This window comes from Pantherophis guttatus, chromosome 4 (genome assembly GCF_059756535.1).
Source record: "Pantherophis guttatus breed Tessera chromosome 4, ASM5975653v1, whole genome shotgun sequence".
Classification (NCBI taxonomy): Eukaryota; Metazoa; Chordata; class Lepidosauria; order Squamata; family Colubridae; genus Pantherophis; species Pantherophis guttatus.
This window is the reverse complement of record NC_142066.1, coordinates 101,012,357-101,030,134: the sequence shown is the minus strand read 5'-3', so window position 1 is coordinate 101,030,134 and position 17,778 is coordinate 101,012,357. Positions and strand designations below refer to the sequence as shown.

Below are 17,778 nucleotides of genomic sequence, written 5' to 3'. Positions count from 1 at the left end.
GGAAGTGGCTCCTGTGTTCCCAGTGGACACATTCAATTGTGAATACTGGGAACATGATGGCAGCTTCTGGTATTAGGTAACACAAATCTGTTCCAGTGCTGTGGAAAGCTCCTGAACTCCTCAGAAGGTAAGTGAGGAGGAGGGTATGGGGCTAATGTAGTGGGAAGCAGTTCCAAAGCCTTTGGAGACCCAAGGAGCAAAAAGCAAGGGATGGGAGTTGTCTTAAGGACACTGGGGCAATTGGGCCTTGACCTGTGCTAGGCCTTTCAGGGCCTTCCCTCACCCATGAGGTACTTTGTGTTTCACTTAATAAACTATGTGTTCATTTAACATCAGGTAGAGCAGGGGATCGGTCATTAATAGCTATCATCACATGCAACAGTAATGGGCCATTTCCATTACAGTCAAAAGTCAAGGTCTATTTATTTATTTAAAAGAACAGCATCAAATAAAAATTGACAATTGACATACGGTCTGTCCATTTCATGCTCCAACTGGAAAGGGTCTACCCAAATATCCTAAGCAAGGCTTGGGGGAAATGTCAGGTTTTCAAAAATTGCTTGTAAATCAGCACATGGGAACTACTTCAAAGTTTGTGGAGATGCTATTCCAAAGCATAGCTGCAGTAGAACTGAAGCAATTGAATAGCATCAAACTATTGCTAATTCACAAGTAATCCATGAGCATTCAAAGTTACAATGGACCACCCAGAACTATTTACAACTGGTTTGGGAGTTATGACACAGACACACACAGCAATTGCATGACTGCATTTTGGGCACTTGGCAAATAGTTAAGTTTTACAATCATTTGCAGCATCCCTTTGTCACATGGCTGTGATTTGTAACTTTTTGTTGGTTTCCAATGTGTATTTCCAATTTCTGGCAAAAAAATACCCATTGGGGGAAAAGGATTTGCTTAACAAGTGCACTGTTTGCTTAATGACCACTATGTTCACCTAACAGCTACCATAAAAATAATCATAACTTTGAATCATGTGATGCCTTAAGACTGCAATGATGTATGGCCATAATTCTGGGCTAATGACCATAACTCTGTTATGGATTATCTGTATTTTTTACAATTTTACCTGTAAAATGTATTTTTATCTTGCTATGTACTTAGGTTGATCACAAAAAATCTATTTTATTACTCATATATCTAAATGTATGCTAGGTATGATTTTATAGTTTGGAGAAAGTATATTTTATTTTTGTCTGTAGGGAACTTATCATTTCTTTTCACCAGGACTACAAGATAAATATAAGCAGTCACTAGGCATGAATTTAGAATCACTGCTTGTCCTTGAATCATTTTTATCTTGTATTCCAGGTCACTTGGATGCATTTTGTATGAGATGTGTTGTTTGAATCACACGTTTACTGGTCATAGTTTTTTATCCATTGTTCTGAAAATTGTAGAGAGCAAAACACCTTCTCTTCCAGACAATTTTTCAAGAGAACTTGATGCTGTCTTGCATAGGTGGGTATGTTTGTTTGGATTTTATTTTTTCCATTATATCTTTTGTTAATGTCAATATTGATTCATTTCATATTGTTAATATTTTAGAATGCTGAATAAGAACCCTTCACTGAGGCCATCAGCTGCAGAGATTTTAAGAACTTCATACATTAATGATCAGTTACAGGTATTTGGAATGCTTTCTTAGACATGCTTAAAAACATAGATTAAAAAGTCGATGTATTATAAAAAAAGTGAAAACTATAAAATACAGTTATAAGTAAGGTTGCAGGAAATACCAATCAAATTCTAGAGAATTATATCTAAAGTCATTGATCTGTAAGATATTTGGTCGGATATTGAATGCAGAAGGATCTGTATTATTACAAGATTGACAGAAGTGCTATTTTGTTATGAGATCAACTGGATTTTAGCAGTCTACATTTATATTCTGAAAATTCTACCTCCAAAAAAGTGAAAGAAAAAAGAAGTGAAATAGGGGTCACCTGCTATTAGTAATTTAAATTTTCAGAAAGTCAGGTAAATGTCTCTTACACACTCCTACACAGAGACAGATAGACAGACCTGGGAAACAGAATATCATGGCAATTATACACCACACGTTAAAAACTCCTTTAAAATAATATAGAAATGCTGCAACAAAGAAAACAAAGTGACATTTGCAGAACAGATTGTAATTGACTAGAAATAATGGCATTTCTTTTGTACTTCAATTAAGGGCCTTTTTCTCTTTTAAAGAAATGATAGCCAGTGAAAAAATAGGAAAAAAGCCAAACTTATTAGTATTTATTTTTCTTTTCTAAGACATATATATAAATCTCTGCAAAGGCCTGTAGGCTGCCACTTGCTCTTTGAGTAAGAATCACAAGTGTCTGAGGACCCCAGATTTTGCACTTTTTCTTTTTTAGGATAGTGCTACTTATTCTACTCTTCTACAATAAAGATGATAATCCATAGAATCAGAAGGGTGCCAAACTCAAACCTATTCAATCTTCCAGGGCTAAGTTGAAGCCTATTATTTCCCATTCAGTGCCCCTGCTCCAGCCTCCAGATACCAAGAGAGCATTACTTAATTCATCATGGGCAGATTATAAAGCTGGGTATCATTAGAATATGGATGATATCTCATCCCCTGATGACAGATGATCTCTCACCCACTGGCTCCAGATATTAAACAAGAGCAGAGAAAGCACTGAACCCTGGTGAACATTACATATAAAATATCCAGTATCAGAGGCAGCATGCCACTCAATACCATATGTCAGGGTGTACATAATATCAGAGGAAAGTCTATGGACCGACTAATGACCATTAAGGAAAGAGAAGTTTGGGCTAGTCAGGCCTTAAGTTTAGCCTATCTCAGCAGGGATATTCTTTGTAATTCACCTACTTCGTCCCTTTGCTAAGTGCAGAATCTACTCCAGAGTCGCATGTGGCTCTTTCACCCCTCTGCTGCGGCTCCCTGTCACTCAAAATATGTATCACAACCGCCAATGTGCAACACCCGCTGGCACGCGATTTATTGAGCTTTTCAACCCCCAGTAAGCCAACCATAGATAAATCCAAGAAAAGAAAAGTTTCAGAAGAAAACAGAACATTTAATTCAACTACATATGCTACTTTTGTGGCCACTCAAGAAATAGTCAGGCACGGGAAGGGTTTTGTGACTCCCAGTGTTTTCTTTTCTGTGGGAAACAGGTCAAAATGGCTCTTTGAGTGTTTAAGTTTGCAGACCCCTGTGCTAGACTATAAGCAATTTATGTGAAACATAAAAGGAATTTGCTTTGTAAAAGACCCAGAAGTCATGAAATACTTCAGTATTTAAAAAAAAGTAAATTGTTACAATTCCTGTTTTCTGACAGATTATGAAATATAAGCACACAAATATAAGCACACAAATTAAAAAGGATTGGATGTTTAATTCCCAGGAAGAAGCTGATCATATAATAAGTGCTGTGTGAGTATGTGATCATTGAAATTTACAAAAGCAAATCAAATCAAAAGTGGACAAATCACTAAAACCAAATTTAAAAAAAAATCATTTCCATAATTTGTACATATCTGTTTCCTCTTCCTTTAAGAAAATTCTTTACAGAAATTTCAGGCATTAAATTACTTAATCTGTTTCTTAATAGTTTTTAACTTCTATATGTATTTGTATTTATTATGGCTGTTCACCGCCCTGAGTCCTTCGGGAGTAGCGGGGTATACAAATATGAAAAATAAATAAATAAATAAATAAATAAAAATTAACAAGGCCATCAATTAATTTACAATAACTGTCATATATTTCAGAGATAATTGTGACATTTTTCTATATTATTCTATATTCTATATTAATATACATAATATGTTCTATTTGCATTACTCATCAACTAAACTAATTTGAATACTATTAAAATATCAAAATAGAATGGTATAATAATTAATAATGGAAATTAAACTCATATCCCTGGAATTGGAATTGTGTTTTCTTGTAATCCTAGTTTACAGTTTACAGCCATTCCATTCCATTAATTATCAATTACTGCTTCATTCTGCTATGGCAATCATGTCTTTTTTTAGCTTCCTTGCCTTTTGGAAGCAACATTAATTGTCTTCAATGTTAATATGCTACACTTTTCTTTTAACTTAGTTGAATATCAGTAAGAATCTGATCCTATTATTATTTGGTTTGCTAATAAGTAGCAAACAAGCAAAAGTTTCACTAGTGGCAAGTTAGCTGACTTTTATAGTGCATTTCTGTTCTAATCTTTTGCTTGCTTTCATCTCTAACACTAACACTAACCCTAATCCTAACTCTTATTTTCTATTGTTTACTGCCAAATTACTGCCAAATGTTTTCCTGAAAATAAGTCTTTTCACCCCCAAAAGAAGCACCAGGTCTTAATTTGTGGGATGTCTTACCTGCTTACTTTAGGACCACTGCAGCCATACCTCCCACACCCCAACACTTGTCGCACCACTGCCTGACTTCTGTGGCCGCTTGCAGCCAGACACCGGGTGGCTTGTTGTGCCAGTGCTGCCGGTTACAGCAGGAGGCTGTGTGTTGTATTGTGCCATTGCGTGTGTGAGCAGCGATACTGATGCAACGAGTCTTGCAGCATTATGCAAGCTGCAGTACTGGAGTGACAAGCCTTTTTAGCATTCTGCCATGAATGGTGGCACCTGTGCGTGTAGCTGCAAGCAGCTGCAAGCTGTGCAGCAGTGCAACAGGTTCGGTGCGTGAGAGGCCCAGCTGCAGTAGTCCTAAGTAAGTGGGTGCGGGGCGCATAGGGCAGTTCCACCCCCGAACCCCACCCTAGCTTGATCTTTATGCCTGCACCTTGCCGCACCTTGTACAACCAGATGGTGGGCGGGCCTTAACTAGGGCTTATTTTGGGGGGTAGGGCTTATATTAGGTGCAGGCATGCAAATTGGGCTAGGGCTTGTTTTCAGGGTAGCTCATATTTTTGGGAAAACATGGTTATCTCTTTGTTTATCAATTTTTGCAACTTTAAGATGTGTGAGCTTCAACTCCCAGAATTTCTAATATGACTGGCTGGGGAATTCTGTGACTATGAACTATAGGTTCATGAACCTATAGTCTCCAGGTTTGACAAGCATTGCAGTATAGAATCCCTCTCTCTTTCCAACCCTGATGTTTTAAATGTAACAACATTTAATCTGATCAGAATCTAGGTACTGTTTTAGTAATTCTAAATTTTTTTTTTTTATTGAAAAGTTTTAAAAAGTTTTACAGACATTTCCCCTTCCCCCTCCCTGCTCCCCTTCCAACCCTCTCCTTCCCCTCCCTCCCCCCCCACTTCCCAGAGCAAAATACAGGGTATAACATTTGACAATCATAAGCTAACATAAGCTAATTATCTATAGCCTCCTATCCCCATCTTGAACTTTTAACTCCCCTTTTACTAAACTAAATTTAAGTACTTTATAAAATCTCTTTAATCATTCATAAGCTATTTGAAATTTTTTAGCCCGATATTTGCCTTGAATATAATCAATCCATCTTTTCCATTCTAACATATATTTCTCATTTGAATGGTCCTTTAGGTATGCTGAAATTTTCGCCATTTCTGCTAAATTTACTACTTTTAATGTCCATTCTTGAATAGTAGGTAAATCTTCCTTCTTCCAGTACTGTGCCACCAAGAGTCTTGCTGCAGTTATTAAGTTCAAAATCAAATTAGTCTCTATAGCCGTACAATCTGTAATTATACCTAACAAAAACAACTGTGGAGTAAACTTTATCCTTTTTAAAAATATTTTGAATAATCCACCATATTTTTATCCAAAATGCTTTAACTTTTTTACAAGTTCACCAAACATGAAAATAGGTAGCATCAACACAATCACATCTCCAACATTTAGGTTGTAAGTTTGGGTACATACAAGCTAACTTTTTAGGATCCAAATGCCATCTATAAAACATTTTATAAAAATTTTCTCTCAAATTTTGAGCTTGTATAAATTTTACATTCCTTACCCAGATCCTTTCCCATGTTTCCATCATTATTGGTTCCTCAAAATTTTGTGCCCATTTTATCATACAATCTTTAATTAACTCTGTCTCCGAATCTATTTCTATCAAAATATTATACAACCTTTTTATGTGCATTCTACTCTGGTCCCTAATTTGTTTTATCAAATTTTCTTCACTTTGTATAATACCAATTCTCCGATCCTTTTTCCATCTATTCTGCAGCTGTACATACGGAAACCAGGTTTGAATTGCTCTTTCCTCTCTTAGTACATTCAGAGGCTTTTACTGTAGTACATTTCTTTCTGTAAACAGAAGTTCTTTATAAGTAATTACATCCTGTCTTTGTTCTATACTTATATTTTCTATCGCATGTCTGGGTACTACCCACATGGGTATCTTGCCATTCAATTTATATTGGTATTTTTTCCAAACACGCAGGAGGGCATTCCTTAATATATGACTTTTAAAAGTCCTATCCACCGTCTTCTCATAAGCTAAATAGGCATGCCAACCATATAGCAAATCATACCCTTCAATATTCAGTATTCTTTCATCTGTTAAATTAATCCAATCACTAATTGCTGACAAAACAGCTGCTTCATAGTACAATTTTAGATTGGGCAATTTCAAACCTCCTCTTTCACGTGTATCCTGCATTATTTTTAATTTAACTCTCAGTCTCTTCCCTACCCAAACAAAGTTGTTAATGCCTCTCTGCCATTCCTCCAAATTTGCATCCTTTTAAAGTATTGGTATCATTTGAAAAAGAAATAAAAACTTGGGCAGAACATTCATTTTAACTACTGCTATTCTTCCCAACAAAGACAGTTGTAATTTTTCCCATTTATTCATCTCTGTCTGTATTTTATGCCATAACAATTCATAATTATACTTGTATAATTTCCCATTTGACGTTGTAATAACAATTCCTAAGTACTTAACCTTTTTCACTATCTCACATCCTGTTACTCTTTCCATATCTTCTTTTTGATTTGTATTCATATTCTTAGCTATCATCTTTGTTTTCCCTATATTTATTTTAAACCCTGACACTTGACCATATTGCCTAATTATCTCCATCAAACCTGTAACTGAATTTACTGGTTGGGTTAAAGTTACAACCAAATCATCTGCAAATGCTCATAATCTATAATCATGTTGCCTGATCTTAATACCCTGTATGTTATCCAAGTCCCATATTTTATTCAGCAATACTTCCAAAGTTAAAATAAACAGTAGTGGAGACAAGGGACATCCCTGTCTTGTTCCTGTCTCAATTTTAAACATTTCTGTGAGGCTACCATTAACTATTATTTGTGCTGTTTGTTTCTGGTATATTGCCTTAATAGATTGTATGAAATGCTCTCCCAACTGCATCTTTTGTGCTACTTTCACTAAAAACTGCCAATTCAATCAATCAAACGCTTTCTCTGCATCCAGAAACATAAGCACTGCAGGGACTTGGTTGTTCTTCCTCAAATACTCCAGTATATTAACAATTTGTCTTACATTACTTTTCATTTGTCTCCCTTGTATAAATCCAGTTTGATCTTTATGAATCACTTGTTGCATGACTGACATTAGTCTATTTGCCAAAATTTTTGCAAAGATCTTATAATCTGTATTAAGCAATGATATGGGTCTGTAATTTTTGGGTTGACTATGATCTTGATCTTCTTTTGGGATCAGGAAAATAAAAGCTGTTCTCCAGGATGGTGGCACTTCTCCTCCCCATTGTATTTTAGCAAATAACTCCTTAAGAGGCTCTACCATTTCTAATTGAAAATTTTTATAATACACTGCTGTCAAACCATCTGTGCCAGGAGCCTTTCCACTTTTTAATTGTTTAATTGCCAAAAGAATTTCTTCGGTGGTTATTAATACATTCAATCTTTCTCTTTGTTCATCAGTAATTGCAAGAATATTTTCCTTCTGCAAATATCTCTCTATATCCTTACCTTGTATATTATCACCAGCATATAACCTCATATAAAAATCTAAAAATGCTTTTTTAATCATATTCTGTTGATATACCTCTTTACCTTTATACTCTATTTTTTCTATTGTACGAGATTTTTGTTTTTTCCTTAACATATATGCTAACCACCTGCCTGGTTTATTTGCATTACAAAAAGTATTATGTTTAGCATATTGCAAGTTGGTTGCAACTTGATCTGACATCAACATATTAAACTGTCCTCGCAATATTGTAATGGCTTCTTTTATATTCTTGTCATCTGGTTTATTCACTAACGCCTGTTCCTTCTTTTTTATTTCCTCTTCCAATTCCCTCTGTTTTTTCCTCTGTCTACATCTGTAGGAATTATTCAAATTTATTAAAACTCCTCTCATATATGCTTTACTTGCATCCCATACCATTTCCACAGGTGTACCCTTATGCATATTTAGAACAAAAAAAAATTTCATTAACTTTTTACATTCTATCACATTTGCCTCATATCGAAATAAGTTTTCATTCAGTCTCCAAGATCTCCTAGACCCCCCCCCAAACTCTAATTCCATCCACACCGGATTATGGTCTGTTAAAGTTGTTGGACATATCTTCATCTTCTTTACCCTGGAAAGAAAATCATTTGTAATTAGTATAAAATCAATTCTAGAAAAAGATTGGTGCCTATCAGAAAAAAAAAAAAAATCCTGTTCTTTAAAATTTCGTTCACACCATATATCTCTCAACTCCATATCATCCATCATGTCAAAAAAAGATTTAGGCAATTTAGCCCGTGTTTGAACATTTGGCAAAAGGGTCTTTTTGTCTTTTTTAGTGTCCAATACTCCATTCCAATCACCCATCATTATACATGATTTATAATCCATTTGTATTAATTTTTTATGCAAAAATTTATAAAATTTCTTTTGTTGTTGATTAGGTGCATATACTCCCACTAAAAGTATTTTCTTCCCTTCTATTAATAATTCAATCATTATATATCTTCCTTGTGGATCTGCTTCAATTAATTTAGCCATTAAGACTATTCTTAGGTATATAACTATACCATTTTTCTTCTTAGGAGCTGATGCAACAAAGTGTTTGCCCAGTCTAGCATTTATTAGGTATTTCTGATCACTTGTTCTAATATGTGTTTCTTGCAAGCAGATTACATCATTTTTAAACTGTTAAATAGTGAAATATTTTCTTTCTCTTTTGTGGTGAGTTTAGGCCATTAACATTCCAAGTCAAAAGTTTATTTGCCATCCTTGGCCCCTGAAAGCTTATGGAGCACCGACTGGAAGCCCTCCTGGAATTTCCTCTTTGGTCTAGCTCCTCCCACAGATTCCATGTTTGTAGTTGCAATTTCTTGGGTTATTATCTGACTTTGTTGCTTCTTTAATTCTTGTTCTTTGTGTTTGGTTGCTGCTCGAGTTTGTCTTTGATCCTTGGGATCTTCCATTTTTTCAAATAAATCCAAAAGTTGAACATCCTCTGAGAGTTGCAATAATTCTTGTTGAGTAGTCAAAACACCTCCTTGAGCTTGTGCCTGCATAATTTCCTTTTCCCCCTTTCTGACCTCTCCTGGTTCTTTTCTTCTTCTGACATCTGGGGATGGTGGGTTTCCAGCCTTTAGTATGGTAGTGTAAAAATCTCTTGCCTTCCAAACTGAGTTGAGACGATGTCTCTCACCCAAATAATTCACCACTAATCCGGCTGGAGCTTCCCATCTGTACTGCAACTGATGCCTTCTAAGTTCATCAACTAAAAATACATAGTCCTTTCGAGATCTCAACATTTTGGGGGGAATTTCCTTCATTACTGAAACCTCCTGTCCTGCCACTTGAAGTTTCTTCTTATAAGAGACTTGTAAAACTCCATTTCTTGTTCTCCTTGTGACAAAGTAAATCACAATATCTCTTGGTAGTTGTCTCTGTCTAGCAATCCATGAATTAACGCGATAAATTTTGTCTATTTGCCAGTCACACTCTGCTTTAGACTCTCCAGTAAATTGAGCAAGGGCTTCTACAAAAATCTCTCTGAGATTTTCCTGGTTATTTTCTTTCAAGCCTCTGACCCTCACTGCCCATTCCATCGCTCTGTATTGTGTCATTATGAGTTCTGCTTCCGCCTTTTCCATCTTGTTTTGAGCCTCTCCCAATTTAGCTTCCACATTCAAATTAAACTGATCAATTTCATCCACCCTTTCTTCCAATGATGTAACATGACCCACCAGTCCCTTAAATGCTTCCACAATATCTTCTCTTATTGCATCATTCTGGGTTTGAATTGTTTCGTTAATTTCAAGCAATTCCTCAATCACTCCTTTAATTTTTTCCTCAAAACGGAGTGTGATTTTTTCTTCCAAATCAGTAGACAATTAAGTAGACAGTTTCTTTAAACTGAAGAACTTCTAGTGTCAATGTTTGTGTATCTGGTGGGGCTGAAGAACTTCTAGTGTCAGTGTTTGTGTATCTGGTGGGGCTAACAAAGACTGCATTTTTGATGTTTGAGCTGGAGAAGTCCCCACACTTTTAGTCACAACAATTTTTATTTGCTTCGCAGCCATCTCCAAACTACACTTTCCCACCAGCTACTCAGCAGAACCAACAGGTCTTCTTAATCTCAGTCCTTAATAATTATTATGGCTTATTGATAAGTCAATATTGTATTCTTTAATTTCCAATCCTCAAAATTCCCCAGCAAAGTCTTTTAAGAGGTACTGACAGCGTTAACAAGCGTTGATGAACGTTAACAAGCACTTTCTCTTTTAACTTTCGGTTTCACACCCTTAAGCAACTCAGCGCCATCTTTCTCCCATCTCGAGCTCTGAAGGAAGTGGTAATTTATTAGAGTTAAAGTTTAGTACTTGCAGTTGTGATTTCTCCTGTCTTGCTCTGCCTGCTTTAAGTCCAATCACTGTAAAATCATTTGGTTCACAGGGGTGGTCGCGGCGCCTTGTTCTGTTAAAAAACAGACACGTCTGTTTTTCAGGTGCTTCTTCAGGTGCTTGGGGAGCTCTCACCCTCTGCGCCCCAGGATTAATCCTGGGGGTCTTGGGGAGCTCTACCCACACCTGCCTGCTCACCTTCCCCTCTTCTCCCAAGGGGAAAGTTCCGAGCCACTAGAACAGCTGATTTTCACTGCTCTAGCGGCTTTACGAAATCGCGGGGGTTAGCGCTCCCAAAAGAGCTGCCGCCGACGCCTGCGGTGCCACCGGAAGTCTAGTAATTCTAAATTGTTAAATCCAATAACATTATCATAAAGATTTGGCTACTACAAGAATTGTTGTAGACTAGAGTTATAACTTATTTTTTTCCTATTTTGAAAATGCAATTTGCACTAAATAATTATGGCATCACAGAACTAGCAGATATTCTTTAGCCTATTTATTCTAATTTTCTACTGGATACATAAGCATTAAGGATGTAGCAACTAGAAGCAACCACAAGTTACTGCTTCTTTAAGACATCTTTAAATAGGTATTTTCCTAGGCCCATATGGCCACTGTATGAACAAAAGTGGCTTCTTTAAGGGACAATCAACAGATGGATAGTGCTGATCTTGGACTTGAAGCACGCTTGACCACTTCCAAGTATTCCATATCACTGTTGTATGACTAGATTTCAGGATGACCAGGAACCATCTCTGCCCAATCAAAATTGTACATCAATTGCAACTTTGTGGAAATATCAGTTCATACTATGGGTGTATCAATTTTGGGTCATGAACTGCCACTCTCAAGAATGAATGTTATAATCCCCAAATGACAAAAGTCATCAGAATCTCTTTGAAATCTAGCCATGTCAGTTCAGTCAGGGACTCTGCTATGCATCAAGATGGGTGATTCACTAAAAGAATCTTCATTGTCTCCTGATTATCCAGATTATCTCATCTTTAATGAGTAAAATCCATGACAGGGAGTCAGAAAATGTAGATGATTATTTTATGAGTTGTTGCAATGGGTTTGCAACTCTGCTATATGGAATAACAAATTTATTTATTAAGCAAATATATACAACCACCCAACTCAAACCCAGGTCATAGTAGGTGAATCTAATCACATCCTGCTAGGCCTGCCTATTAATATCAGCTAACCTCTTATTTATTAGAAGAGCATGTTTTGTTTACAGAATCCTAGGACAAATTGCAGTTCAACAGGACTGGCATTAAGTCCTCAACCCAAATTCTTTGGATTTTGTAAGTAAAAGGGGCGGCGGTGGGGGGGAGCGGGAGAAAGGATTTATTATAACTGAATGAATCTGTTCTCTCACTGCAAATCTGAATTTCCTTTTCTACTGTATCTCCTTTGCCTCACAAAATGACAAAGCAAACACAAAGGAAGAAACCCTTTCTTTTTTCTTATGACTCATTGAAGAGATATCCTAAGCAGATGTCTTAAGCACATGGCCATAATCTCTCTAATTTCATTTCACTTTTAACAGTCCTCAACACAGATGTAGGTTTAGGGTCTATCAAGAACTACGGCTGCATTCTCACTTCAGAAAGGAGCATATTTGTAAGTCAGGTTTAAAATGAGGAGTCTTTGGTGCTTTCTGAGCTTGGCTATTTTCTTGCAGACATTTCATTACCCAAAGTAGGTATCATCAGTGCTAGTAAGGAATAGGGTTTGCTCTGTTTATATTCTAGTGGCTTGCCCTATCGGTGTTGGTGGGGGTAGTCTTGGAGGCTCTTTGATTAGGCTGTTTACTGTTTATTTGACAGTTTCTTGATTAGGGTATTGTTTACTTGATTGTTGGTCTGATGTTAATATATGCTCATCTGGGCGCTGATTGCTGGTGGGGAAGTGCTTAAGTCTTTTTGTTCTCCTTTTTGGCTTGTTCATTGTTTCTTTTGCATAGTCTATAAATATTATTTATGTCTATGTGTCCATTGATAACTAATTTGTCAGAGTGCTACAGTTCTAGAAATTCCCTAGTGCAGTGATGGCTAACCTTTTTCAGACTGAGTGCCCAAAGTGTGCGCCCAAACCCCCAAAATGCAATGTGTGCACGGCTCCTGCCCATGTGCCTGTCCCAATGCATGCATGTGCGGCTCCCCAAATGTGCCCCACCCCCTGCACATGCCCTGCACGCTGTGCATGCATACGCGGCCCCCTGCACACGCCCCGGGACCCCGCATGGGCCCACCCCCATGCATGCGCGGCAGAGACCCAAAAACCAGTTGGCCAGAGTGGGTGCTGCGTGCCACCTCTGGCATGCCTGCCATTGGTTCACCATCACAGCTAGTGTTTTTGGACTGGGCTTGGTCTAGGATGGTCACAGTTTACCAATTGACACTATAGTTAAGTTTGTTCATATGTTGCAAAATTAAAGAGTTTTCATCATGTCTTAACTGCTAGTTGATGTTCATGAATGCATTTTGACAGTTTTCTGCCCGTTTGTCCTACTTAGTGATTGTTGCAGTCATTACACTATATGTTGTATGTTGTAGATCAGGGGTGTCAAACTCTATTTCATTGAGGGCAGCATCAGGGTTGTGTTTGACTTGGGGGGCCAGGGTGAGTGTGGCCAGCTCGACGTCAATCATGTCAGAGGTGCCTGTGTACTCCTCCAGCGAAAATGGGCTCCCAAACTCCGTTTCAGCTGTAAGGGCCTCCTGCAACCCTTTGCCAGCGAAAACAGAGCTCGGGAGGGCTGCACTCAGCCCTCTCAAAATCTGTTTTTGCTATCAGAGGCACAGCAGGCCAGTTCTCCACTATTTCCAGGGCGGCCCCACGGGCCAGATCTAAGCACTGCACGGGCTGGATCCGGCCCCCGGGCCTTGAGTTTGACACCCCTGTTGTAGAAGATTCTTGTTTTTTCTTCTGGAGCTGCTGGATCTTTTCATTTGCGTAGGATGTTTTGAAGAACTTTGGTTGGCTTGTGCACTATGCTGCTTCCATGTGGTTTTATTAGATGTTGTTGGTTTCTGAGATGTCATTGATGTATGGCAATGTTATTCTTTTTAGGGCCCAATAAGCAACACAACACAAAGGACTGGTTTTTCACCATAAAGATTATCTGGCATCTCAAATCTTAATATTTCCTAACATCTTTACTATATAGCTCAAAGCAGTTAATAAAATGGTCCAATGTACACTTCATAGTCAATACTCTTCTGTTTAAACTACAAAGCTAGAATCTTTATGGTACATTGGATAATGTCAAAATAGATAATGTCATCACTATGGTTTTTCATTTCTTATGTTGTTATTAAAGCTTCAAGGGTAGTCTTTATTCTTTTTGTTTTTTTTTAAAAAAATAATATCAGTCGTGTCAAATGAAATGAGTTCAAAATTCTTGATTTACATAATTTAATTATAAATGAAGTAACGTATTAAAAATTAATACAATTAGAATCTTCCTTTTGTTAATGTACCATGCATCTTAATTTCATCTTTTCATATGTTGGCAATTCTACTAATCTGTTGATAATTGCCAACTATTATAAACAAGTATCTTTAAGTACAGTAAACAAAACTCTATGAATAAAATGATGGTTTGGCATTTTAATTTTTTAAAATTGAATTTTATTTTTTAAAATTGGTAGCTTTATGCTTTATACTTTAATTTTGTGACAATAAATTCATTTTAAGTTTGTTGATTCTCACATTAATGAGACTAATTCAAACCATTACTAACTTGCTCTTTTGATGTCAAGTCATTCAGTCTGGCTCCAACCATAACAACAAACTGGAGAGGGCCAGTTCCAACTCACAGGGTTGTTGTGGGGAAGATAGGAGGAAAGAATATTAAATATGTCTATATGTGTGTGTGAAAGAGAGGGGGGAGTGAGAGATGGTAAGATAAATTATTTGTGGTTTATTCAAAAAATTGTGATAATGGAGTAAGGATCTGTTGAATTTTACCAGTAAGCACTTAAATATATAGCATTCAGAGAGATAACATTTATTAATTCTAATAGGATTCTAAAACCTTTTGGAGATCAAGGAGCTGCAATCTCATACACTTATACTGGAGTGAGGCTTATGATACAATACAACGCAATACAATACATTGTAATACAATACATACCTATTTTTTTTCTTGATAGAGCAGGGGACTGAGCTTTTGTTATGAACTAGTATTAAACACATTTCATATAACAATTTGTGTTATATGGAAAAATTCTGGAAAATCTTCCTTGGGTGATAGGGTGAGAAGTGTGTTTGTGTGTGTGCATGTGTGTGTGTGTGTGAATTTCCTTCAACACATGACATAAGGAATATTTTTGTGAATTTGTATTTTTTTTAACACATGAAATAAACTTCTCTTTCCAGTTTGATATCACTAACTGCCTTTTTTCCTCCAATTTTTTATTTCAATTTTATTATTTCTTCTCAATTTTAGACAGAAAAAGGTACATCTCCAAACTCTGAGAGCCATGTCTGAAGTGCAGAAAATGACACCACGTGAACGGATGCGATTGCGGAAATTAAATTTAGCTGATCAAACAGCACAGAAGCTGAAGTAAGCAAACACCTGTGTTAGTCGTCAGTATTTATAATTTTATCAAAAGCATTTATAATCAGAAAGTGATGATTTGTTATACTCAATCATTTTATTTCCCTCTTGTAAATTATATATAGTATATGTTTTGCTTTCTAATTCTGAAAAAGAACCTAATAGAGAAGTTACAAATGTTATTTATTATTCTAGTCCTTTGTGAACCTCAGATACTGATATAATTAGTGAAATAACTGTTTGCTTGCCTTCAGAACACTTTTAATCATTGTTACCATTTGTTTGAACAGTTTATACAATATTATGCAGTTTTCTGTCTACTTGGTAGTATAGATATTTCAAAACTCTATAATGGGAGATATACTATAGGGCTATGATGGCAAACCTATGGCACACATGCCACAGGTGGCACACAGAGCCATATTGGTGGGCACGTGAGCCAGCTGATTTTTGGGCCTTCTGGGCCCACCAGAAGTAGAGAAACAGGCTGTTTCCTGTCTCTGGAGAGCCTGGTGGGGTGGAGAAGGCCTATTTTTTGCTCTCACCAGGCTCCAGAGCCTCTCTAGGAGCCTGGGAAGGGCAAAAACGGCCTTCCCCACCCCCAGGAGGCCGGAAACAACCCATTTGCCAACTTCTGGTGGGACCAGAAAGGCCATTTTTTGCTCTCCTCAGGCTCCAGAGCCTCTCTAGGAGCCTGGGGAGAGCAAAAATTGCTCCCCCCCCCCCCCGCGGAGACTGGAAACAGCCCATTTGCCAACTTCCGAAGTCAGCAAACGGGCTGTTTCTGGCCTCTGGAAGGCCTCCGGAGGGGGAAAGGCCCTTTTCACCCTCTCCAGGCTCCTAGAGAGGCTCTGGAGCCTGGAGAGAACAAAAAATGGGCCTACTGGGCCCACCGTGCCATCACGTGCCAAAAGCGAGGGGAGCACGGGGGGGTTGCGCGCACACGGGGGGTGCATATAATTATGGGTGTGAGCACGCGCATGCACGAACCCCCCCCTGCACTCCCACCACTTTTGGCATGAGATGGCAAAAAGGTTAGCCATCACTGCCATAGGGCAAAAATAACAACTTGCAAAATAGTAAAATGTATAGAATTTGTGTCTATTTATGATTAAAGCCAACTTTTTTTTGAATCAAGTTTTATTTATTCCCCCCCACCCCATTTTCACCTGCATATTTTATGAACAGAGTATTGGCCATATCATAACTTATACAATTTAATATATTCAAGTACGTTTTACTCAGTTACAATTTTTGCCAAAATTTCCTTTTTCCATTTTATAATCATGTCTTAAAATTTCTATGCTTATTTATATAAACAATATCTTAATTTGCCCTCAAATTCTAATTTTTCCGTTTTAACTCATATTTATTCTCTTTTATTTTTTAATAACTCATTCTTTATCCTAGTACTTTTATGCATGATTAAAGCCAACTTTATTAGAACTACAGATTTGTCAGACAGACAGAATAACAGAGTTGGAAGGGACTAATAAAGTTGTAATAAAGTTGCTGTTGTTATTTGTTGTTATTTTTGCCTTGTGATATATCTCCCATTTATAGGGTTTTGAAATATCTGTACTACCAAATAGACAGAAAACTGCATATTATTGTATAGTCGTAATAATTGTCCAAACAAGTTGTAATAGTGTTGAAAAAGTGTTTTGAAAGCAATGAAATAATTGCTTTCAAATTATTTATTAATAATTAATTGCACTAATTATATCAGTATCTGAAGCACACAAAGGACTAGAATAATAAATAATATTTGTAACTTCTCTGTTAGGTACTTTTTTCAGAAATAGAAAGCAAAACATATATATTGTTTATGTTTTATAGATGTCATGATTACACTGAATTTGAATAATGCAGTATTTAATTTAGACCAAATTGTATATTGATACCAAATTGCCCTTAACGTGACCCAAAACTTAGTTAGTACTAGACTAGAGCATGTGCAATTGAAACTAGTAAATGCACAGTTGCAGTTGGCAATTTAGACAAGTTTTAAAAAGAGGAGTCTCATTATTACATTAGAACAAAAATTGGATATACTGTAATTGATTGACATGCAGGTTGTCATAGCAATGCTAAAATAGGGCAAGATATTGGAATGCCCCTCCCTCTTCTTCTCCTCTCTTTCCTCTTCTCTTTAAACTCACATCCAAGGATTCCAGTGTGTTCTTCCCTGTGCCCTCCAAATGTTTCTTATAGAAGCATGTTTGCTCAAGTTCAAGCGATTTTTAAAAATTCTTTAGTAACTTTTTACCTTTTGGTCTTTTACATTCAGCAGCTTCTTCTAATCCTTAGATTTCCAAAGATTAGAATCCTTACTTCAGTTTTGAAGAATTATATAAGGAAAGAAGTATTTCAGGTTTAGGCATCTAGTTTTGTAT

The 17,778-nt window shown here is 36.8% G+C and overlaps 1 protein-coding gene across 3 annotated transcripts in view; it reads left to right on the top strand.

Annotated features, from left to right (window-relative positions):
* The window catches only part of NEK11 (NIMA related kinase 11), a 370,526-nt gene that overhangs the window by 236,508 nt on the left and 116,240 nt on the right, over window positions 1-17,778 (top strand). For all 3 annotated transcript variants that reach the window (XM_087894213.1, XM_034403974.3, XM_087894214.1), the window contains 4 exons: window positions 1,333-1,482; window positions 1,570-1,648; window positions 3,345-3,439; window positions 15,269-15,388. In XM_087894213.1, coding sequence (XP_087750339.1) covers window positions 1,333-1,482; window positions 1,570-1,648; window positions 3,345-3,439; window positions 15,269-15,388 — 444 coding nt within the window. The remainder of the gene's footprint in view (window positions 1-1,332; window positions 1,483-1,569; window positions 1,649-3,344; window positions 3,440-15,268; window positions 15,389-17,778) is intronic.